Source organism: Melanotaenia boesemani, chromosome 18 (assembly GCF_017639745.1).
Source record: "Melanotaenia boesemani isolate fMelBoe1 chromosome 18, fMelBoe1.pri, whole genome shotgun sequence".
NCBI classification, from domain to species: Eukaryota; Metazoa; Chordata; class Actinopteri; order Atheriniformes; family Melanotaeniidae; genus Melanotaenia; species Melanotaenia boesemani.
Window position 1 is genome coordinate 16,825,726 of NC_055699.1, and position 24,721 is coordinate 16,850,446.

At 40.7% G+C, this 24,721-nt stretch overlaps 1 protein-coding gene across 2 annotated transcripts in view; it reads right to left on the reverse strand.

The window, feature by feature from the left end:
* Positions 1–24,721, reverse strand: part of zfhx4 (zinc finger homeobox 4) — a 76,625-nt gene that overhangs the window by 10,415 nt on the left and 41,489 nt on the right. For both annotated transcript variants that reach the window (XM_041967624.1, XM_041967623.1), the window contains exons 7-10: positions 7,773–7,871; positions 1,668–1,801; positions 415–615; positions 3–123 (exon numbers count right to left, since the gene is read on the reverse strand). In XM_041967624.1, coding sequence (XP_041823558.1) covers positions 3–123; positions 415–615; positions 1,668–1,801; positions 7,773–7,871 — 555 coding nt within the window. The remainder of the gene's footprint in view (positions 1–2; positions 124–414; positions 616–1,667; positions 1,802–7,772; positions 7,872–24,721) is intronic.

Consider the following 24,721-nt stretch of genomic DNA (forward strand, 5'->3'; position numbering starts at 1 on the left):
ACCTTGAGACTTTCCTGACCCGTCGTTAAGAGAAGTAGAGGAATCAATTAAAGACAGACTTTTATCTTGTCCAGTTTGTGGATGCATGGCATTATTTGGTGTGGCTGTATCAGGTCCAACAACCTATCAAAACCAACAAAATATTTTCATCAGTATATCAGTTTAAAATAATGACATCAGATTATATAAAAAAGAGTTTATAGCGCTATGTCAAAGGGAAAACAAATGCATGAGGAAAGTTTTTATAATATTCTCTTCATAAAACTTCACAGAAGACAAAATAAAGGATTAGAAAATTCTTTAAAAAAAAAAAAAACAACTTTCTTTTAAAAATGTCATTTCTTTCTTGCTAAACTGTAAAACATATTTTTTCTGACATGTACATTTTACAAAAATCTTTTCACTTGTACATACAGTCAAAATCAGCTTTTCCACGCAGTCAGGAGCCACGCTGTGAAGGTGTGTGAGATGTAGTTGTAAGTGAATCTTGTTGCTTAGAACATCCTGGCATAGAGGGCAACGGATCACAGGCTGCATGGAATGCTGGGACATCACATGGAGCTGCATGCGGTTGGCATCTTTACTGCTGTAGTTGCAATATGGACATTGCTGAACCTGAAAATCAAGAAAATATACAAGATGTCTTGGTGTAAGTGGATAAAAAAAACTTTTAAAATCACTGGTCAGGCAACGCCCTGGTAATATCAACACTTTTTTCAAGGCATACATGAACCCTATAACCTAACCCTATATCTGAAAAGTAATTTTTAATTTATTATATTCTTCACTATCCATTTATTTTATCCTGACACATTCACCTCTCCCCTCCAAATCAGAAGCCCACATCAACACACAAAACATAGATCAACCATGTTTCAGGTAATTCACTTAAGTCTCTCAACTCATGCAATTTTATAAGTAGAAAACATGATTGGCTGGAATTTCTAATCAGGAGATTACAGATGACAAAGGTGTGTACTCTCCCAAGCTATGTCTTGCCCTCATTACAGGAAGTACTTGAAGCATAGCTGCCTCCCTACCACCTGTTTTAATAGAATCCATTTCTGAAATGACTAAGTCCTGCCTCCTCACAGGGCCCAGAACCAGACGAGCTAATACTTCATAATCTAATTTAAAAACACATATAATTTAAAGAGATGCAAAAAGGGGGAAAGAAGCAGGGAAGGGAGGCCTAAGGCTAGTGCTGGTATTCCACTTAAGAATACAAAGGCTGGCCTATTGTGCTTGATGCTAAAAAGCTCTGTCAGGGAGGGAATGGTAGGATGTGTTTAACCCTTTGAATGAAAGCTGGCGCCAGCAATTGGTAAATGCTTGGCCTAGCATTTCTGCTTCTTATAGTTAAGTATCTTCCCATTAGTTCATCCTATAGTGACAGTGAAGATTAGATTTGATTAGTGCTCATGAACCTGCTTCATTAGTTATTAACTCTCACATCCAAAGACATCTGAATTCCAGCAGGTATTTGGAGCACAAAGATAGATCCCCACCCCAAACAAATATAAACACCGCATACCACAGAATATTTTGATCAAGGAGAGGGGAAAAAAACAATTGTGGTCAACCTTTACCACTGCTAACACTATTAAAGGCACATCAAAACACCTTAATAACTGTAAGTTTTTATTTGATTATCTGCAAACCTTTACCTGGTCATTTGCTGAGGTCTTCCCCTCTGCAGACTTTGGCCTTTTGGGTGGACTTTCAATTTGCCGATCTGGCAGGAGGGAATGTTTAACCATAGCATTCAGTCCAGTAACGTCTTTGGATATGGCATTCATACCTAGGACACAGAGAATGTAAAACATTCAAATTAAAAATCAGAATTTGAGTAATTTAAAGTTGCATTAAAATTTTTTTTATCATAATTCTTTTATTATAAAGCTTTTCCACTGATAATTAAAAAAATATGAGCTACAAAATAAAAATAAAAAGATCAATGCCCAAATAATTCATTTAATTGTTTAATTTGAGAGACTAAATTTAAACTGTGACATTTTGAGGATGTATTAGATAATGATTTGATTAACATAAACAAGTTCACCAAATCATTTAATACCTATAACAAATGATATAGGTGAAAAAATTATTTGACACCACACAACATCAGAATGGATACGAGCATGAACAGTATAATTCACATTCATATACAGGGATGTGGTTTTGCCCTAAGGACATGTAAAATGGGAAAAACTCAGGCCGGCTCATTATCACAGCACGACATACATTAAATGTTATGGTAATATTATACACTTCATTAGTTCATATGCATTTCCCCAGCTGCCTCGACAACTCCTGTGTCTGTATAAGATGCAAAATTTTCGGGGCTTGGTCACGGCTGGTGGTACAGTAGCAGTCCTCTTTGTGTATGTCTATTTGTATGTGTGCTTGGAAGCGTGTGTGTGAGACGTTAACAGCAGGGCTCAGTGTGGAGAGATCAGCTTCTGGTTGTATTTAGTGAATGCTGCAGCCACTGATAAATCTTTCATTAGCCTCATCCTAAGATACAAGCCGTGGAGGCCCTGCTATATTCTGCCACTGCAATTTACCCACTCTGCACAACACAAAGACACAGAAACAGCAACTTTCCCTCCCTTCTTCCCTCCCTCTTTGGTTTCTTCCTCCTTCTCTCCCTAAGCCACCCCTTCCTCTCTCTCTTGCGTCCCCTCCCACGTCTGGTCACTCAAGGCAATATGTGAGCCTCAGTCTTGCGAATCAACGCTTCACGCTAGATGCACAAATGGAAAAAAAAGGGAAATCAAAGCACTGATACATGGAGGGGGGAGGGGGTTGAAAAAAAAAACATTTTGTATTTCATATTATTCTGAGGCTCGTGTTTGTATTGGGTGCATATCAATTCCTCTGGCCCGTTCATGCATTTTAATTCTGTTGCATTAAGTAGGCGTTCCACTTATTTTATTTGTAATCCCCTATATCTGGAGCCTGAAATATTGGCCTGTCAAGGAAAGTGACAAGAGAGAGGGAGGGAGGGAAGAAAGGAAGAAAGAGAGAAAGAGGGGAGGGAAAAAAACACAAGGGCACAATGTGAATTTCCAAGAACATCCGAGAATTGCTCTGCAGCTCAGAAGAGCGAGGTAATCTCGTCTTCCACTGCTTGTGATGGCCCCTGCAGGGCTTGCGTATGTGTGTATATATATGTGCAAAAATATGTGTGTGTATACGTGCCTCATGTTAGGCCTCTGACACTCCATTGGTCAGATTGGCCCAGGCTGGAAGCACCCGTCACATCACCTGACCTTTCCAAAGCCTGCATCCCGCCTCCCATATTTATTATAACCATTTCTAATTTCAACTTTCAATTTTTGCCTCCGTCTTCCAGTCAATTTGCAACTAAATTACATCCCTGAGAAAGGAGATGAGGCGATTGTCGGACAAGAGCCTGCAAACACATTTACAATGTGGCAGGGGAAAGGGCCCACACATCACCATTGATTACTGTCATGTTGAATGTAAATGTATGTTTGTGTAACGTGTGTGTGTACGTTTGTGTGTATGTGTGTTTGCAACATGCAGATCTGTCCTTCTGGTTTAAATTTGTCTTTGACCCAGTGCTTTCTTCAACACTTATATAACTCAAATGAAGAAAAACAGTTGGTTAACCCTGAATGTTGAAAGAGCAGCTCTCGGTATAGCCATTTAGGAGCTCTGAATGACATATCCTGATAGCGAATATTAAAAATGTTTTCAGGCATAGAAATATATTCATGCTGTAGTAGACTATCTTCCAAGGATATAATCACATGTAAAAAAAAACGCACAAACAAATATATATATATATATATATATATATATATATATATATATTGGAAGACACAACTCAAACATTTCTTGGTAATTCATGAAAGAAAAATAAAATAAATTTCTCTGCCTTTGTTTTTTTTTTTTTTTTTTTAACCCTACTTCATATTTTTGCCCTCCAAAGTGCCCGGATAGCTAAAACCATTCTAGAAAAATAATGGAAAAGAGTGTGATTGAGAATAGCACGGAGGCAGGAGACTCTCCTTTCATTTTCTTTTGTCTCCAAAGGAAACCCCATACTTGATGACTGTCCTCTCTCCCCCAACCTACTCTTCCCTGTCCATTCCCCTCCTTTTCCACCTTCCGACCATCCCTCCTTCCACTAACATGGACGGGAAGAATAAACCTAAAACTGACCCCCCCCTCCCTTTACACACACACACACACACACACCCTTCTTCCAACTTCACCAATGACAAATGTCTGCATGGAGCAGGACCTTGCTTGATTAGATAAATCAAAAGGTGATTTATGACACTCAAGCCCTTTTGCATTGCAAGGGGGGAGAGAGTGGTGCACATGCCACCCATCTTTATTTGCAACTGTCAATGGTGTTTATAGAGCCACATATACACACACTTGCATACACACAAGTAGCCACTCAACGCACAAAACAATAGAGAAAAAGACAGGAGAGTCTCTGAGAAGAATACAAAGCGAAGAACAAAGAAATGATAAGGATGGACCACAGAACCTGTAACTCAGCGTCGCTGTGTTTCTCTCTCAATCATCAAAAAGCAGGAGGAATCAGACCCATAATGCTATTTTAGAATCTGCCCTTTTGCATCAGAAAGGGTAAGACTGTGCAAACTAAACCAATCAAATTAGACTTTTACATAAGCAAGCATATCATTGAATCCTCATATCTCTGTAAATGCTCCTGAGATGAAATCTTAAAACAAGATTTCACAACAATTAAACTGTAGCTGCTATAATCATTTTTCCTCTTTATTATTTTCTAAGCAAAACAATACCATAGTTGAATCCATGCATTTCTTTTCATGGTATGAAAATACAAAAAGCCCTACAAACATAAAGTGTAGGGGGCTGGGTGGTTTGGATTTAGTATTCAATTTAGCTGTCCTGAGCCCTGGCAGACTGGCTAGCGTTACAGAGCAGTAAATCTAGTAGGGAGAGCTGGCTAAAGCGGGCCAGGGAGGGCCGACCAGCATGATTTACTGGCCTACTGCTCTGGGGTTACGCATTAGGCTGACCTCCGGTCACCTGATAACATTACAGCAACACACTCTGAACCTCAAACTCCCACTGAAGCACTCAGCAGGCCCAGATCTAGCCGGAGGGAAGTATACAAAGAGATAGACAAGGAAAGAGTGAACTAAAGAGAGGCAGAGACATGGGCAGTTGGAGATAAAGGAGAGGAAAATAAAGTCTCTTGAAAAGCAGCTGTCTTGTGTAGTTTGCGTTTTTAGTGACTAGCCTTGCTGTTCCTTCCATCTCCACCTTGTGTTCTAATAAGAGACAAATATGAGCATGGCCTTGTCACATTTGACAAATCGTCTGAGACATTCAACATGCTGTCATTACACAGAAAACTCATGTACAAAGGAACTGCTGCAGGCTTGTAATTAAACATGCAAATATCTTTAATATATTTTAATCTCATCTTAGACAGACAGAAAAGTTTGCCAAATTTGCAAGATGAATGCACATAAAAACTGAAAATATTCTGAATATAAACAAGCTAATGTGGAATATTTATTGTAAGATTTTGATTCCATATAATTACATTTTGTTTGGCTCTTCAGAATTCAAAATTGTACACAAAACTAATACATAGCATTCGACTCTAGGAATGATGAGTAATTTGTTTGCTAATTTAAAGCAGGTAGATATCTCTAATTTCCTTAGGCAGCCTGACAGGCTCATTTCTATGCCAGGGCCTTTGTTTAGTTGGTTATTTATAAGAAGTAGGCCCCTGAGCTATAGTGGGGACATGTGCCATCTACACACACAGCACAAAGCTATCTGGAAGTAATCCACATCAAGGGCATTTGCATGAAAAATGTAACATGGATTATAATTAATCTAAAGTGACATCGGATTAAAAAAAGACAATGTAAATGAAGGAAAAACAGCTCTCTCTTTCTCTCCTAGACCCTCCCTCTTCCATCTCTTTCTCATTCTCTCCATCTATCTCTTTCTCTCTATATCTGTCTACCCCTCTTTGTTTAAAGGATCTTGGTCTTGGAGATGAAGTGCACAAACACACTGCTCACTTGGTCACACAGTAATCCCTTCCCTAGACATCTCCATATGGACACACACGCACATAAGTACACACACACACCCCAACATTTCAAGCTTGCCTGAGATTTGGGGCTGATGGAGAAGATGCCTATTTTAAATAAAGGGAAAATAAACATGCTGACACACAGGGATCCCCTTTTGCATTTTCTGGGATTTGACTTTCTGAACCCAGCTTTAATCCAAATGCTAAATAAGATCTGACAAACCTAGACAAACCAGCACCTGATCCCAAGGTGATTTTGCCAAGAATTTACAAAAAATAAAAAATAAAAAAAAATAGGGCATACATTCCTGCTTATTTAATAGAATTCACCACACTTAAATGACACACAGGAGCAAGTGTTTACAGTGAGAAAAATGCTGTAAAGTGGGAGGGACCTGGACTTTATGTCGCTTTGTCGTTTTGCATGTGTTCGCTGGTGTTAAATGACGCTGGCGGTAATATGCAGCGGTGAATGCATGGATGGTGGTTCTCCGCCAGTCCGTCAGACGGGCCTGTCAGAGAGATAGAGCTGAAAGATAGATGACTAGCTAAACTAATAGGCCCCAGCCTCACTCAGCTCTCCTTCTGCCTCATTGAGCCTCACATTATGGTGCTAGGTATGGCATGCTAGGAAGAGGAGGTGGAGCGGGAGCTTCAGATGGATAGAGCATGTGGAGGGCGGGAGTTGGAAGGTGTGTGTGCGTGTCTGAGTTGTGGTGGGGGTAAGAGGGGAACAGGAGGAGAGACATTAGTAGAGGGAGAATGAATGAGAACCCCATGCAATGAGAGGAAAAGAAAAAAAAAGGTGTGGAGACGCCCCATGCAATATTCATTCTCAGCCATGGATTTCCATCTCATACATAAGAAAACCATATGAATTCTTATTTGGGCAAATCAAATCTAACAAAGCCAGGACTATCCTGACCACAGCCTCGCAGCAGAGGCATTATGTGCTCCATACCTCGCCCAAAATAAAAACACCAAGTCCCATTTTATAGATCGTCGCCTCTCCCTGCTCACAACATTGCCATTTGTACAAATGAATAAAACGTTTCTTCTTTGCCCTTCCCATCTCGTGCCATTTTTCTATCCGAGGTAATGCCTGCGATAGGGTCACAGATTGGACAACAATTAAGGGATGGATTGAGCCAGGAAAAAATGGGAGAGAAAGAAAAATGCAGGGAGGATTCTGGAGAAAAAAAAAACTAATTTAAGGGTTGCAGGGATGCAGCGCAATATTAGAAAAACATATACACAGCCCCCCCATCTAATCCTGCGCTTATGAAAAATTAATATGTCATCGGAGAGGGCACAAGAACGAGAAAAGATTAATGCAAGGCGCTTATAAATTACAAGCACGCAAACTGATTTGATTAAAAAATATTCTGGGGCCTGGACATTGCCTGGTAATATCCACAACACTCAACTTATCCCTCTCTCTTTCTCTCCATTTTTCTCTCTCCTTATTTCTTTCTCTCCTTGTCTCTCTTTTTCACTTTTCTGTCAGATGGAAACGATTAAAGCAGGTCACATGGAGGCTAGTAAGCAACATTCACATGTTACACACACGTTTGAATCTTATCTGTAGGAGACGCTGATGAAGGATAACTTAGAAAAGAAAAGAGTACTATGGTTTATATATGCTTTGTATGTTTGTGTGTGTTTACAGTGCGTGTGCACTTACGTTCAGTTCTCCTGCTCTCAGTCAAGTCTCGGTCGGTCAGGTTGAGCCCAGGCCTGGAAGAGGAGCGAGGAGGTCTTTCACTGTCCTCAGCAGCCTCGTCTGAAAATACACACAGATAGAAAGACTTCATCACCCATGATGCACTTTAAAAAACAGCGTTTGATAGCAACAGAAGAGGCGCTGATAAAGAAATCATTTTTGGTGATAAGATTATAGATATGGTGCAGTTATGTTGTGAGCAGGATAAATTTATTCATAAAGCAGTTTATAACCAATTTTTTAATCACCTAGAATAAATTATTTTAAAATAAGCTTTTTTTTAAACTACATAGATAATGTGTCAATGTATTTCTGTATACCTCAGTAAAAAAAAAAGAAAAAATGTGTGCACGCACACACACGCACAGACCAACACACATGTGCAGCTCTGTACTATTAGCAGATTAGCCTGCCCATCTCTGAGAGTTCAGCCCCTTGTTTGATAATTCTGTGTATCTGCAGTGTTCTGCCAGTGGATTAAAGTGTGCATGTGTGTGTATGTGTGTATGTGTGTGTATATATGTGTCGCCAGCACAAGCTAACACTAATCCTAGCCGAGCCCCAGCGCTCCCTTTCATCCAGCCATCATTTGTCTCCGGCTGGGCTGATGTCACTTTGTAATGAATTTTGAGCAGTCTGAGAGAGGCCAGATAACCAGGCACGCACACACACACACACACACACACACACAAACATATATCTATATATATATATATATATATATACACACACACATATGCATGTACATATACTGCCTCCATCTCAGGAGTAAAACAGCAATGCAAAATCAAAGTGAAACACTTGCAAACAGGCATCAAATCATAAACACACAATATAATTTTCAATGACATACATACACACAAACACACACAGAAACCGTTAAAAATTTCATGTCTTTTAAATAGGATAGGGTGTGGGGGTGGGGGTATGTGAGGGGGGGTCTCCCTCACCACAAGCCCCTCACTCTGATCGAGAATGAAACTGGTATGTGTCCCTGTGCATGTGTGTGTGTCTGTTTAAAAAAGCTGTGCTCATCAATCCTGCACTGCCTTAATAACCATTTTTTACAATGCGCACACACACCCACACATAGCACTCACACAGACTCATATTCACAGAAATCCAGAATAGGCTACACTGAGGTCAGCTTGCATTTGCATACAATCACTTTGGCGATTGTATGATGTGGAAAAGGGGTCTGCGAACCCCCCTTTAGAAACATGATATGATTAACCCTTCGCATACCACTTGGTGTGAACACACACAGAAAGACACACAGACTGAGCTCTGGTGCCATTGCTTCATGCAACAACACATTAGTGGACATTATAAAAAGCATGAAACTTACAAGACAGATGCTGGGATGTGACACAGTGCTACTGTGTTTGTGTGTGTCTGCATTCAGGTGTATTGTGATGATTTAACAGACAGGTATGCTGTGCACATTTTACACATGTGTACACACAGTCTATGTGTGCACACATGCACGTGGGTATGTGTTTAGGTGTGAAAGAGTCTGGGACTGCACTCTGCTCCTGATGTTTTATTAATACATGGGTGACAACGGAGATGAAATATCTCCTGTCAGCCGAGAGAGCCCAGGCTGCAGAAATTGCAATTTTCACTGCTGGTGCTGCAGCGTCCATCTTCGTATTTTAATTCACCTTACCTTTCATAGAGAGGGAGAGACAGGAGGGATACTGCTTGTGTGTACATGTGATTGCATGTGTGTGTGTGTGTGTGAGTAGGTGTAATTGTTGGGTGTGTCGTGGGTCTGAAAGTCCTTCATCACTGGTTTATGTTTTCTCTAGACATGATTTTGTTCGAAGGCAAATGGCACATATCGAACGGCATGTTTCACAGAAGCGTGAAAGAAGAAGAGGAGGGAGCAGCGTAAAAACAGAAATACAGAGACCAAAATCTCAGCTCTTGTAGTCCCACATACTGCAAGGTAGGCACAATACTATAAATGTAGTGTATATAAATATATATATATATACACACACACACGCACAAATATAAGAACTAATATATGCATTTATATGTAAAAAACATTATTGTTTTATTGACTTGGAAAAAAGTAATATTCAGTATTTTCAGTTAATATACCAGATTAGGTGAACAGGTTTATGTTTGTATAATAATATAACTATAAAAACACACTGTAGTTTATCATATTTATATATCATAAAAATATGTAAATTCATAGAATTTTTGTCACTAAAATATGGATGCATACTAAATCAGCCTGACAACACTTTTTCTTGTAAACTTAATACGATGTGATGCTTACAAGAAAAGATTAGCATATGTATATTATTCTGTTAAAGTGCAAATCAGAGCTCAGTTTTGTTAAGTAGAATGTCAATGAGAAGAGAATACTATAGAGCAGGGAAAGTGGTAAAAACTGCAGTCTGTGTACTAAACCATTTTAAGTAACCTCTAGGTGGCAGTCTACCTGTAGCAAGAAAGGACAAGAGAAATGATAGGACAATGAACAGAAAGAAGGAACAACACGAGGGAAGAGTGGGTGAAGAAAAGGAAAAAGAAAGAAAAGGAGGGGTGATCATCTGGGCTTCATCAGCGTTTTTTCCACTCTTTTCTCTTTCTAGTCAGTGATATCTGTAGTGTCTGTGTGTATGTGTGTGTGTATGCATACAGGGAATGTGTTTCCACACTGAGGACATTCCCAGACGAGCCCTCTCCATACATCACCTCAGCGTCTGCCCTCTGACTGACCCTGACAGTAAGCCATTGCATTTGTGCGTATGTAAGTGTGTGCACACATTTTGCTTTGTTTGTGTGGATGCGTACCATTGATCAAGTAAGTGAGACAGTGACTGCATGTGTTTGCATGTGAGATGTCATGTGCAAGTGCGTGCGTATATAAATGTGTGTGAAAGGGTTCTGCAGGAGGGACTCTTAGCCATCAACTTAATCGCTACCAGAGGACACACAGAGGAAAACTTTCGAAGTCACCTTCCTCTGCCTCTAAACGTGAGCACACACATATACATACACACTTGTACAGACAGAGTGATCCGGGCAGGCTGTGGAGGGTGTGTGATTTTGGCAGCCTGGTGGGACTCTCTTTGATGTGGGTCAGTTGGAACATTAAAGCCGGCCAGTGGGCTTGAGCTAACCACAGACCCTGGGTTTGATTACCCTGCAACTGACACAAGCCTATATTTAACCTTTAAAAAATAAGAATAATTAAGTGACTCTTGATCAGAGTTACAGGCAAATCAGTTTAGTTTTGAATTTAACTATTAATTGTAAGTCAATGTGACCAATTAGGATCTTGGATGAATGTCCAGTATGACATTTCAGAAATTCTCAACCACACTATGTTTGAGTGGTGCTTAAATACATGTGAGATGTTCTGAAACAGTTCCTTAAAAATGTTCACATTTTGGTCAAATGACTTAAACGAGTTGGGGGAAAAAATTTACCAAAATACTTTCAAATCTATATACAAAGCCTGACTCAGCAAAAGATATATTGAACAGAAATGTTTGAAAAGAGAGAAATAGACTAATAGACATATGGGAGATGGCGGCAATGAAGAATGTATTGAAAGTGTCAGCACTGTGTGTTTGTGTGTGTATGTGTGCATGTGTGTGCCCTCTAGCTGTATAATGACCTGCTCTGAGACCACTCACTCCCCCTCCCGTCTCCCCCTAAGGACACATAACCGCCATGCCGGGTCATTATGTGCCCGGTGGAGGACTCAGTCATACGGCACACAACTGCAGAGCAAGGCCACGCTAGGAGACTGGACGCAGAAGCTCCAAAATGGCTGAATTCATTAGCTGGGCTGAGCTGCCTCTAATTTGCTTCCTTAGGGCTAAGATGGTGCTCATTAAAGGGGTAAAGGAGTAAAAAGAAAATCTCCTCCTCAACATTTTGTTTATCTTAAATCACAGACACCATGAAAGTGGAGCATCAACTAAAACTGTAATTGCTGCCAAAGAAAATATATTAAGAAACAGAAGATAAAGGCTGTAACAAACAGGGAGAAACTGTTACTGTACAGCTCTGACTACAACATTGGAAGTGTGTTATCTGTCTAAAAATAATAATACTGACTAGAAGCTCTGCGTGCAGCGCATCTGTGGTAGTAATGCACCCTTAACGTTTTGCGCAACACCCCTCACTGCCATGTCTTTCCAAGTTAGGAATGATGTTGATGCTGATCACTTCTTACAACACCGGTCACGTCCCTTGTGAGACGGTGTGTGTGTGTGTGTGTGTGTGTGTATGCGAGCAGCAGGGGCCCTGTGATGTCACATTCCTGCGCCACGCGCGTGGCTCTAGTTTGGCCTCTAGGTTTTAAGGGGAAAGCTTTGAAACATTACACCATCCCACACAGTCACAGTCATGCGCACGCACATACACAGTCAAGGGCCAGTGGTAATACTGCCAGAGTAATAACCTTACAGACTTACTGATCTCCCTCCCTCTCATTCTCTCACCCTCAAATCTTTATTTACCCTACTCTCCCTCTTTATCCCCCTTCTTTCCCCTCGTTCTCCATGTACCTTTCCCCCCGAATTTCAGCGCGTTTAACAAGCATTTAGATCTTAACCAGATGTTGTTAATGTAGCATGTCTAAAACACTAAACATCAACCCAGTGGAGAGGGTCTACAGCTCCTGCACAGGGCCTGGGAATAACTCACACACACACATCAACCGATGAAACCCTCTGCACACAACACACATTTACTCCCACACAGCTTTCACTGTATTTCATGCACTAAAGTCCACAGCCCACATGCTAACATGTAAACACACCAGCGCTAGCAAACACACGTGTTTCCATCTGCACTATCACATCCACCCACACTCAGCCATTTATTGTTAAAAACACATGAGAACTTATTACAACAGCAAAAAATGTCTATTGTTTCAGATCGACTCTGAAAGAGAGACAATAGGATTGTCACATTTAATGTGCTCCTGGTGTGAATGTCAATAAGTTGAACTGACAGAATAAGCTAGAAAAAATTACTTTTGTGTAAAAAGAAAAAGAAAAAAAAAAGCTTGTATCAGCTCCAAATTTGCTTTGTTGTTGTCAATTACAACTTCCTGAGACACTTCATTGTATTTTCTTTTGCTCAAATTGCCCGCTCCACTGTCTTGCAGGCGACTAACAAAACACCTATTACTCTTTTGGAAAAAAAAGAGTTTGGGGGGGGGGGGGGTTAGAAAATCATATGAATAAACATAGCCAAGATTAAAGGCTTGCATGTCTTGCTTGCTACGCAGAAAGAAACTGTTGTTTCGTGTTAAGAGGGGTTTCATTTTCAGTGCTGTGGGCACTGTATGTATGTGTGTGTGTGTGTGTGTGTGTGTAGAGAAGGGGGGTGAGGGTGTTGGCACAGTGATGTTAATGATTCTTTAATGGCAAATACAAAAGGTTTTCACAGGGCAAAAATACAGCTTCAAAAGGTTCAGTTGTGAAAAAAAACTGCAGCAACACCTGGCTTTATACAATAGGTTAGCAGAACTACTGTACACCTCAAAACATGTGCACACACACACAAACACCTGCATCTTACACAACAACCATATTGCATTTCGGCTGTTAGAATCACCTTAGGCTGAGTAGTTGAATTGAGGAGGCGGCACGGCAAGCTTACTGAGGGATTTAAGAATAATTTGAAACGAAGATTCCTCTCCTCTGTTTCATCTCCTCCCATGTTATTCTCTATTCTCTGTTTTTCTTGGTCTTTCATGATTCTTCGGTCCAATATTTATCCAGCTCCTGATTATAAACATCTGGCCGATGGGTCAGTCTGCACAATGGCAGCTGAAAAACACACACATGTACACATACATACACGCACATTCTCTTTGGGAGTCACACACATAGTGGAAATATCACAAACAGTTGGCAACGTGACCCTGTCAGGTCCAGACCGGTGGATGGAGGGAGAGAGAAACAGAAAGAGAGAAAGGGAGTTGAACCAGACAGTGACAGGGAGAGAGAGAGAGAGAGAGAACTAGGAGCTGAGGGTTAATGGCCTTCCCATCTCTGTGATAAGAATTCATTCTGTTCTATTACCAGCACTTATCTACAGAGGCTCCTGTCTTTCTCCTCTCTCTCAAACACACACACACACACACACACACACACACACGTACACGCACACACAACAAGGGTCCGAGATCAATAGATGAACCTAATGAAGAAAGCAGCTGTTTCTCGGCATACCTGCTCAACTCTATCAGCCCAACAAGATCTCCCTGCCTCATTCATCTGTCTATCTATCTATCCATTTATCTATCCACCTATCTATCTGTCCATCTATTTTTCTATCTTTTCACACAGCTATCCATCCATATACCTATCCTATCTGCTCCTCTGCGCCTTCATTTATCCCTCTATCTCTCCATCCATCACTACACCGGTAAACAAAGATACGAGCAGGATAGATATAGTTTCGAATTGACCAGACTGGTCCTTTTCATGCATTCAAGGTTTATTTATTTTCCGGGAACTAATACGAGGCCTGAAAACAGGGAATCTAATATAATGACTGCCATGGTTTGAGAGAATGGTTGTGTGTATGTGTGTCTATGCTTAAAATAGGCCTGTGACGGGCAGTGGCCAAATGGATAATGCTTAAAAACAGATCTTTATCCTATTGGGCTACTGTCCGGTTTTTAGCAGCTAAAACCCATCTGCTTTAAGGGCCGTCAAAAACAAAAATGTAACCTTGGATCGAAAACAAAGAACGATATGACAATATATAAAGGACAGATGAAAATACAGTTATGAAATGATTGCCTAACGTAGTAACTTTTCTCAGCTGATTTACAATCTGTATTAAATGTTTCAATAAACATTCAGATGCAACTGAGCTATATGTTTTTCAAAATGCTTCTTACATAAGTTGCATAACCAAGGTCCCAGAATTTTATTGTGAACTAAGAATAAAGACATATGACAAAGAAAAAGACCCTCATAGCACCACATAGCTTTCATTAGCACTCAATTTCATATGGGACATGTCCATTGCCACAGAAACATGTGCTATAAAAATGAATGTGTCATCATGGTCTTATTATGTCTCGAGATTAGAGAGAATGAAAAAACTCTTTAATATAACAGTATTGCCACAGAAGAAGTATCTTTGAGTCAACCCGAGATTGAGATTTGGTTGCTCAGAATCATCTCCAAAATAACCACATGGAACCTGTAATACATGGCACATATGCTCACACTTTAAACACACATGCACAAATACACAGACTTAAGGCCTGGGGATGGTATTGACTGCCCTGGAGATGGTATTTGCAGACAGTAACAAATAAGGAGTGTTGGCTTTCCTCTGACTTTCTCAAAAACATGCAAAAAATGTCCATTTCATTACTGGCTAAACAATGTCATATGGGCCCCCACTGGCCCTAATAGAAGCAGACAAAGACAGAGCAGCACACATATGCTTCAAATAAATCAGATTACTGAAGGCGAGCGGGGGAGAGATAGAGTGAGAGAAAGAGGGAAAGAAAGAGACACACTGCTAGACACTTAGAGGATTGACAATATTCCCTTTTCTTGCTACCTCCTTCCCTCCCATTCTCCCCCCTTCTCCTTTCCTTCACTTTCTTAACCCCCCACCCCCCTCCTGCCTTTCCAACAAGCAGGATCTGTTTTAGATTTGAGCCAGTGCAAGAGCCATATCTCTACCTTATCTCTGCTAGCCGTCAGAAAACAGAAAGCTCCATGTTTCCATGCATTAGACTCCCGGCCCCTGACACACTACTTGAAAATCTCACAGCCCTTTAAAATGGCTGAGCAAAAAAAAAAGAAAAAACAAAAAGAACAATGAAGATATTATTTAATCACATGAAATTCAGGTTACTGGCTGCACTGATATCATTTTTAGCGTCCTCTGATACGACATTGTATCAAACAAAATGTCAGCTGTGAAAATTATGGAAATTAATTTTAGTGATGTGACAACAAATGTCACCCAAAATGTGATCACTGTTTGAAAGTAACAAAGCATCATTAGCTTTATTTGAAAAGCCATCAAAATTTAAGGGGCTGTGACATTTTTCACCCCCTGACCACCCTTTAGGCATCAGGCTACACAGAGATATCCTGTTGTGAATTTTTGGCTCCAATTATGCCACAGCACTTCTCAGATGACTGTAAAGGGATGTATTGATTCTCCTTGAAGTTGTAACAATGAAAAAAAAAGGGTGTGGAATATGTTAACAATTTGAGGAAAAAAGAAAAATCAATATTCAAATGACTTCTTATATTGATTTATAATTAAGTCTTAATTGCGGCTCAGCTTGGACTTTCTAACTGCCCAGTGACAATAGCTGGGAAAGAAGATAGGGGAACATTATTGATACACTTTAACAGTGGTGGTCGCCCAGACATTGATTCAGCCATTTTGCGGTGCCTTTGGCATGCACATGAGATCTAAATGCACATGCATTTGAGAATAGGCACAAACACACACAAATGCACATGCACATCAGAGAAAAGATTCATACACACCTTTATGGACAAACAAATACACACACTTAAGTGGACTAACAGAGCATAATTAACCTTCATCCGGGAAAAGTCAGAGCTGTCTTATCTAAAGACTTGCCTGCACATATGTATGTGTGTGCATGTGTGTGTATCTATTGTAATTACACTATTAAGTGTGGATCTGATTGACTTCAGATGGAGCTAGGTTGGAGGTATTATTCTGGACAGTATAAGTGAGTGAAAAGAATGTATGTGAGTTTGTGAGTGGATGTGAGGTCTACGCTTGTTGTGGGTGCAAGCTCACATACAGATTTTTAAATTATGCATTTATTTGTGATCCAAGCGTGAATGTCATCTCTTTGTGCACTTTCATCCATGTGGCCATGTGAAGGCATGTTTACACGTTCAAAATCTTTTTTTTGTGTGTATGTGTGTGTCCCTCCCTGTGGGCCTAATCAGGTATCAGGTACCTTTTGTTTTGGGAGCTCATTGATGGATGAAATCTTTATCTGTGCTATTGATCAGGAGGGTGCAGGTCCTAAACTGTCTGTCGAGCTGCCTGCCTGCTCCAGCTCTAACAAGATTGCCAGGGCCGAGTATATCAGTTAACATTTAATCAATGGCAGCTTAAGACACTGGGGCTAAGGGAAAGAAGCCCAACACTTCAGCCCCCTGCCCCAAACCATTACTCGGGATTGAAGCGGAGTTATATGTGGGTGTGGGAGAGAACTCCAGATGATTACAAGGGATCGAGTCGGGTTGATCACATGTCTTCAGGGGACAGAGGTGTGTATAAGTGTGTGTTTGTGCCTTGCTGTTTACAGGCATGCAAGAGATGGCTTGTCAATACATGTTAATATGTCAAAAAAAAGCCAGAGGGGGGTGGTATGTCTTAGGCTGCTTGTGCCGCTCTAAAGAAAAAGGGAAAACTGAGTGAAGTGACTGATGTTTTCGAAAAAAATTGCAATTTAAATCAAGTCGAGTCTTCAGTTTGAACATTCATGCGCAAAAATACACACACACACACACACACACACAGTAGAATAAAGATATGACATATCAGGCAATACGTGATTTTTTTTTCTGCCTTGCTTGCAAAAAGCCCCCTGATGGCAAAATGCAAAACGTGAGAGTCAGCAAAAAAAGAAATATGATCAGTTAGACTTTTTTCGTGCTTTTTATTTTACCATCAGCTCATCTCACAGTAAATGAAACCACATCACATCTAAGAAGTACATCATTCATCTCCCATCTGCAACTTTTTCTTTCATTTTCTTATTAATCCTAGCACTGGCCATCATCGTTATCATCAAATCTCATTTTGTGAGAATTAAACATGTCCTTGCAGCCTCTGCCTGTGCCCTGCATGTGTGTGTGTACATTTCAGAGTGAGAGAGTGTGGTGGTGTGTATGTGTGAGTTTTGTCAGACGATTGCTCTGACGGGGGAAGCCCCTCTTACGTCCCTGTCTTTCGTCCAAAGCCTAGGAGATTCCCACCACCAAAAATCAATGTTTGTGAGAGCATATGTGCGCTTGTGTGTGTGTGTCAAGGTTTTGTAAGACAAATCTCTCCAGCGTGCGCCGCTTTAGTGCTATTGAACCAGGCTTCGATCACTCGGCCACTGTGAATAATGCAAGGGAGGTTACTGCTCACTTACAGCACAGGATGCTTGCATGTGTGTATTGTGTGTGCATGACTGTGTGACAAGGATGGTCCTTTTTCCTTCGTGCAAATGCAACAGGGCAGCTCTTCGACGTTCCTCCACTTGGCCCTCTTAATCTCATGTCAGATACAGGAACTCCCACATTGATACTGTGTCTCTGAGTGTGTGCTCGAGTGTGTACGCTGGAGGCTTCTACAGTAGACAGGAAGAGCTTAACTCAAGCGGACAGCTCAGGCCTGCACTTTGACACACCCTGACTCATTACATACAGCAGGCACACAGCAGAATATTGTCATTAAAAAAGACAATTAGATATGAAGTCAAGGGAGCATCACTTACACACACAGAAACACACGCCTGGAGAAAACACACAGCAAAGGAAATCTAGGTGAACACACTCATCTTCATATCCTCAGGTATATGAAGCAGAGATATTAATAATCAGGATGTTAAAAAGTAATTAAAATGATTTCAAATGATGAGTGTGTATGCTTTGAGTGTGTTTTTTTCTGTTAATTAAGCTGAATGATTTGATGTGACACAAACCATAAGTAAGATTTAATGGTGTCCCATACTTGATGTGGCTGGAGGGGACAACAGTTGATGGGGCTATAGGGAGAGACAGCACACACAAACAAAACAGATCCAGCTGTTCATTGGCTCTGCCTAAGAGAAGCATCTCCTTTTTTGACATAATTATCTGTGTCATCACTTATGAGGCAATTAAACAAACATCAGTTCCCATTTCCTCCCCCTCTGTCTCTCCTCTCTTGTTGCTTCGCATCTCCCCTCTCTCATGCCATCTGTTCTAATCTCTCCTCCTCTCCTTCATCCCTCCACTCATCTTCCTCCTCTCCTGCGTGACTCTAGACAAGGTTTCAATTTCAGCATGCTGATTGTCTCATTGCCGACTCTATGCATGTCTAACGCTTACTGGCACTCTGGGGAGCAGCAATACACACCACAGAATGCCTATTTCACTCTACATGTATCTGGTGAGTTTGTGTCCAGGTTTGTGTGCGTGTGCAAAGGGGTGATGAGGGTGTAAAATGCCTATTACGCCGAGAGTCTGGTCTCTCTTACACTGAAGAGAATTCTCTGGTGCCTAAAGAGCAGAAAATTGCAATGCTCCTCTTCCTCACTCTCCATTAACCTGCTTTTGAAACAAAAGCCTGGCCAAGGTGTGTGTTTGTGTGTGTGTGTGTGTATCCCTGTCCATTAGCTCTGTGCACAATCATGGGCAAAGCACCTTGTAAGCCTAATCAAGCAGACGAGCTATCATCTTTTCTCCATATATCTTGTGTTCTTTTTTATTTTCTTTCTGTCTTCTACTTTGTACAGGCTACTTCTTCCATTCTCTACCTTTATCTTTGCATCTCTTTGTCTCTGTTCAGTCACCTAAATTTGGCAAAATGTATATTTTTATGCCCTTAAATGAACTTGTCACTCAGGTTTTTCCTTTATTTCTTCCATCCGTAAAAAAAGGTAAAGGGAGACAGCACCTTATGAAGAGCTTCAAGATGACTAAAACAGCCGGCATATTTGTCTAATTTGCACAAAGACATCCACATCAAAGCACAAATCAAGATCCATGCTCATTCAATGGATTTTTATCAGTCCATCCATTTCTTGTTCTTTTTTTTCCCCAGCATCCCTTTTCGCTCTCTGTCACATTCCTCTTTCTCTCCCTCTATTTTCAGAGCATTATTAGGACATGATAAAAGCAAAAGGGATGTCATGACACAGGACCTACTGTTAGCATTAGGAGGTGGGAGAAAAAACGAACGAGAGAAGGTGGGGGGAGAAAAAAGATGAAAGAGATTTGTCTGGAAATGATTGCTCACAAGGCATTGATTCTCTGCTTTAATCTCACACAGTGTGCTCAAATTTCCTATTAGGGAGATGAAGAAAAGAAGCGAGAGGGAGATGGGTCTTGCTAACATAGGTGGGGAGGTGAAACTTGGCTTGTCTCTCAGTGTTTCTTTGGGCAGACAAAACATACATTTCCCTCATTCTGGAAAGAGAAGCGCTGTCCTGAATGTTTCTTTTTTTAACATGTGCTGCCTCGCTGTTAGGCCATTAGTCTGCTGTAAGTAAACAATGGAGAGGAACAGCTATTGCTACTGAAACCCCGGAGGGTCTCACACACACACATGCACACACACATACACACACACACACACACTCATGACAAGCCTCTGACAGCTGCTCTTACTGCAAAGCTTCCTTCGGTTAGCAATGATTAGCCTTAGCCTATAGGTAATCAATAGCTGCTATCAATTCCATACCTCCTATTGATGGATGAGGTTAAAGAATTAGAGAGGAGGGTGAGGAAAAAGGGAGAACTGGTGGGAGACTATTTTTTAGTTCTTCCGAGGACTAGGTGGATAACTCTACCTCATAATACTCCAGCTTTCTTTCTTTGCATGTGGTTGTGAGTGTGTGCATATAGCCTGCTTTCAAAGTCCATCTGTGAATTGTATCATTGCTGTCTGAGATTAGTGGCTGCTTGGACCCAGTGAGCGTATTGCCTGGTTACCGTGGCTCCGGCTTCACACAAACCTCCTCCCATCACTGGATTGTTTGTCTTAATGCTGTGTGACATGGCCCATTGTTTTGTCCATCTGTGGTTAAGAGTCAATGGACAGGGGGGTGTATGAAGGGATCGCGGAGGGAAAAGAATGGAGGAGAATGGAGAAGAAAATAAAGAGGGGTGGTGGGGGGAGCAATGAAAAAAGAGAGAAAAACATGATAGGGACAAGAGCAGAGGTGAAAAATATGGAGAGGGAAAAAGGAAAAGAACTTTCTAGTAAGGGAAAACATGGTTAAGATTTCAATATGGTTCCTCCTTACATTCACTGCTGCCTTTTCCAGGAGCTTTCCACAGGCTTTCAGCTCCATATGGAGCAGGGCCTTGAGCTCTTTGTGATATCACCAATGTGAAAGACATTCTGGCCCTGTGACGCCAGTCCCCTCTTCAAAGGGTTAAGTCATATTTAGTATGCGTCCTCAGAGCTCCACAGCTTTGTATTGTAAATAAGACTAATGTGGCATTGGTCAGGTATGCTAATTCAGATAATCAGTGCAATTTCTGCAAATTATAACTGTCAATGTGGTGGGCACAGAACCTTGGCGGAAAACATGAGGGAACAATTTAGCTCGGGTAATACCCCTCCACCAAAGAGCTGCTCAACTCTTAAAGAAAAACAATCGTCCTGAGCCCATACCGCCCCGACACACCATTTCAAAAATAGTTTATGGTGAACGACGCTCATTTTTTTTCTGAGGCACAAGTCAGGCTGCTGCCCTTTTTTTTTTTTTCTTATGTGCACACACAGACCGCAAAGTAATTATAATTTGCTTGGATGGAATTATTCAAAAAATGACCACATCTTTGACTCCCTCAGCCATAGAGAGTACGGTTTGAGGAAATTTAAGGGTAAATTGCTACTTGCCGAAAATATAATAATATACATATATGAATGTGTCTTATTTTGATTTGACAAATTATTTAAAATGCAGTGTATTGTCTCCAACTAATTGCACGACGATTGAAAGAGGGAGAAAAAATATGCTTTACAGAAATCCTCTTGGGTAAAATCACATCACTCTCATCAGAATAGTTCTCAGCAGGAACTGCATTTTTACTCATGTTGTGCACATAAAAATAACATTCCAAGTTTTTATTATGCGAGGAATAGATCCCATCTGAGTGAAGTCTGGGGACTTTTATAGTATGTAAATAACTTCCTGATGCACAGTAAATGAAACAACAAGGCCACCAATAAGTATCTGTTTAAAATCATCTGAATAGAAACATATATACTTAACACAGACATATAAAGTACTGATGGATGAGAAACACTGCTCATCATCTGCAACTTGAAAGACAAAATGGCCACCTCTGTGCTCTTCAACATTGGTTAGCTAGTCTGGGTGTGTGTTGTATCCTTTCTCTCACTCCTCTGGGCATCCTTGACTGTTTATGTAATGGCCACAAATTACTGAGACAAACCCTGGAAATAGACTTCTGTCTGAGGAGAGACCTTGCCCAAAAAAAGAGAAAGAAAAAAGAAAAAAGAAAAGGAGAACCGCTGGAATGGCGAAACCACCTCCGCCACCCAGAGGAAACAAAAAAAAAGAAAAAAAAAAAAGGAGGATAAAATGAGGGAGTGAAATTGAGGAAGGAGGGGGAACCTAATATCTCATAGGTTATTTGGTGTCATCACTACAAAATGCTCTTTGGGAAAACAGCTTTCCCATTTCCAACATTGAAAACTGGATGATTGTTTTCTGTTTGCTGCGCTTTGACTTAGCTCAGACACAGTCTGGGTTTGGTGCAGTTGGAAGCAAGGATTTCTGGTGCAGTTGGAAACAAGTGTGGCACACTTTCTGTGTGCCCATATTCCATCACTTCCTCCTGTACGCACACAAACACATCTATATCCTCACACAAGCGTGGGGATAATAAGAGTGCATTAGGCTCAGTTTTTAGCCTACAGCTGCTATGTAAATGGTTAGCACGGCTACACTAATTTGACAAAAACCAAAAATGTCCCAGAGCCTTATCACTCAGAGAAAACAAAAGGCTCTGGACACACTCACACATGTACACACTCACATACACACACCAACATGCACATGATAAAAGTGTTGTTGGTCTCTCTAAGTCAGAAGAGGTCTTTTGTTTAAAAGGGGGATTCAGACAAAGAGGGTCCTCTCCCTCCCTCTTTAATGCATGTCGGGTGGTGGGTGCAGTGGTGGGGGGGCATAGAAGGATGGAGATGTGTGGGTGGTGGGGTGGTGGAGGGATGGATGACAGGCTGGGCTCTAAGAAATAATTACCTCCATAAGATCCCATCTTGCTTTTTTTTTTTTTTTTGGTGAGGGACAGAGGGAACACAGAAGGGGAAAAAAATGACAGAAAGTAAAGTATGTGAAAAAGGCCCCATGTTTCTGCTTGGTCTGGCTTATGAGGAGCTTTACACATGACGGAGCACAAGGCTAATGGGCAAGGATACACATAGAAAAACACACTCATGCACACATGCACGCACCTCATCACAATGCGCTTTGTGGCAAATGACCAAATGGTTGAAGCCGAGCCGTCGACACAAAGATCACTAAACTTCAGAGTGTCTTAATGTATCCAAAAATCCAGCAAAACAAATTGTTCAAATTATGAAACCGATGATGGAATACCCATGACTAGCAATTTGTCATGTTTTTTTTTTTTTTTTTTTTTTCTTACTTTGGTTTGAACTTTACTAAAACAGCTCTATTGAGAGTGTAACTTCATTACAAAGCAGAGAAGAGTACAAAAAAATCAAATTTTTCTAATAACTTTTGGACAACCCTCAAAGCAAAATGGCCTCCAAGTCCTCCATGTTGAGAGGCAATTCATTTATTCTTGCTCTTCTGATGCAAACTGGCATTTTTTATAAACTCAATTTTCTTTATCACTTATAATTGTACACACAGAGGGACAGTTTATCTCAGAAATGTGGACACAGTAGGCTGTTTGTTTCTGGGGATGCTGATGAAAGATCATGGTGAAAAGTTCTGCTGTATAGACAGTGACTGTGTGCTCGCAAGTAGATAAGAACACAAATCACAATGGCAGTAATGCTACAGAAAAATTACAAATAAAGGGTTGCAGATATGCATCTGCAAATACACACACTGACACAATACAACCCGAGAGCTGCTCCACTCCTGTCTATGTTGAGAACACCTATACCCTTAGAGTATATCTTTGCAATACTGTATCCTTAATTGGGCCATAAAATCAGCATCAAAATTGTTTAATGAAAGCCATTCATATGTACATAAAGTCCAGAGCATTAGAACTCTTATTCCCAAATGAGCCTATAATTATCTGGCTTGGCTCCAAGTCCCCAGCTTTAAGAGAAAGGTACCGGTCAGCACTTAAATTAATCTTTTTCATACCAGTCTCTAATGAACAGAAAGTGCTCGAGTCAGGAGTTGTAGCCCCAGAAAACTAACAGCCCACATACACATGCACATACAGACAAACATAAGGTCCTTAAACTGAAGACTTGCTGAAAATGTTGCCTACTATAGGGCCTTTTACAGCCGTTAAAACGTTCACATCATCTATCTCTGCAGGAGCTTAGAGCAGTTATACCATATCTATCCTTTTTCATAGTCAACAAATGTTAAGATACGTTACTGTGTAATACATGTAAAAACAAAACAAAATAAAAAGTTTTCCTTTAGACTCCAAAACTATAAAATAAGAACACAACAGTAATTTACTGAATTTGCTCTGTTTGATCTCTTTGTGACTCATTTGTGCTTCCTTCTTTACTTACACCTGCAAAATACTTATGGGCAACAAGGAAATGCCTGTGAAACATTAAACGTGTACTCTGTGAAAGATTTCTGTTGTTCACTAAAAACATATAAAGAGTGGGCAAAAGGAGGGCATCCAAAAAATAGCTTAAAGTGGCATCCGTTTAAGCTTTGCACAAGCTTCCTAATGGAAATTAACCATGTGGCATCAAAGCCAAGGTATAAAACGAAGGTCAAAGCAACAAATATGGTGTGTTTTAAGAGTGGAACATTTGAAATAGGTGCAGTGGGCAAATATTGCTTTTGACAGGTTTAAAACCTGGTTGTGCTTGCTAGCTTGAGATGTTAAAAATGGAGTGAGGGAGAAAAAAAAAAAAGGCTGGAAGCTTGTGTTCTGGTTGAAAAAACGGACAGGAGCAGAAGTGAGAGG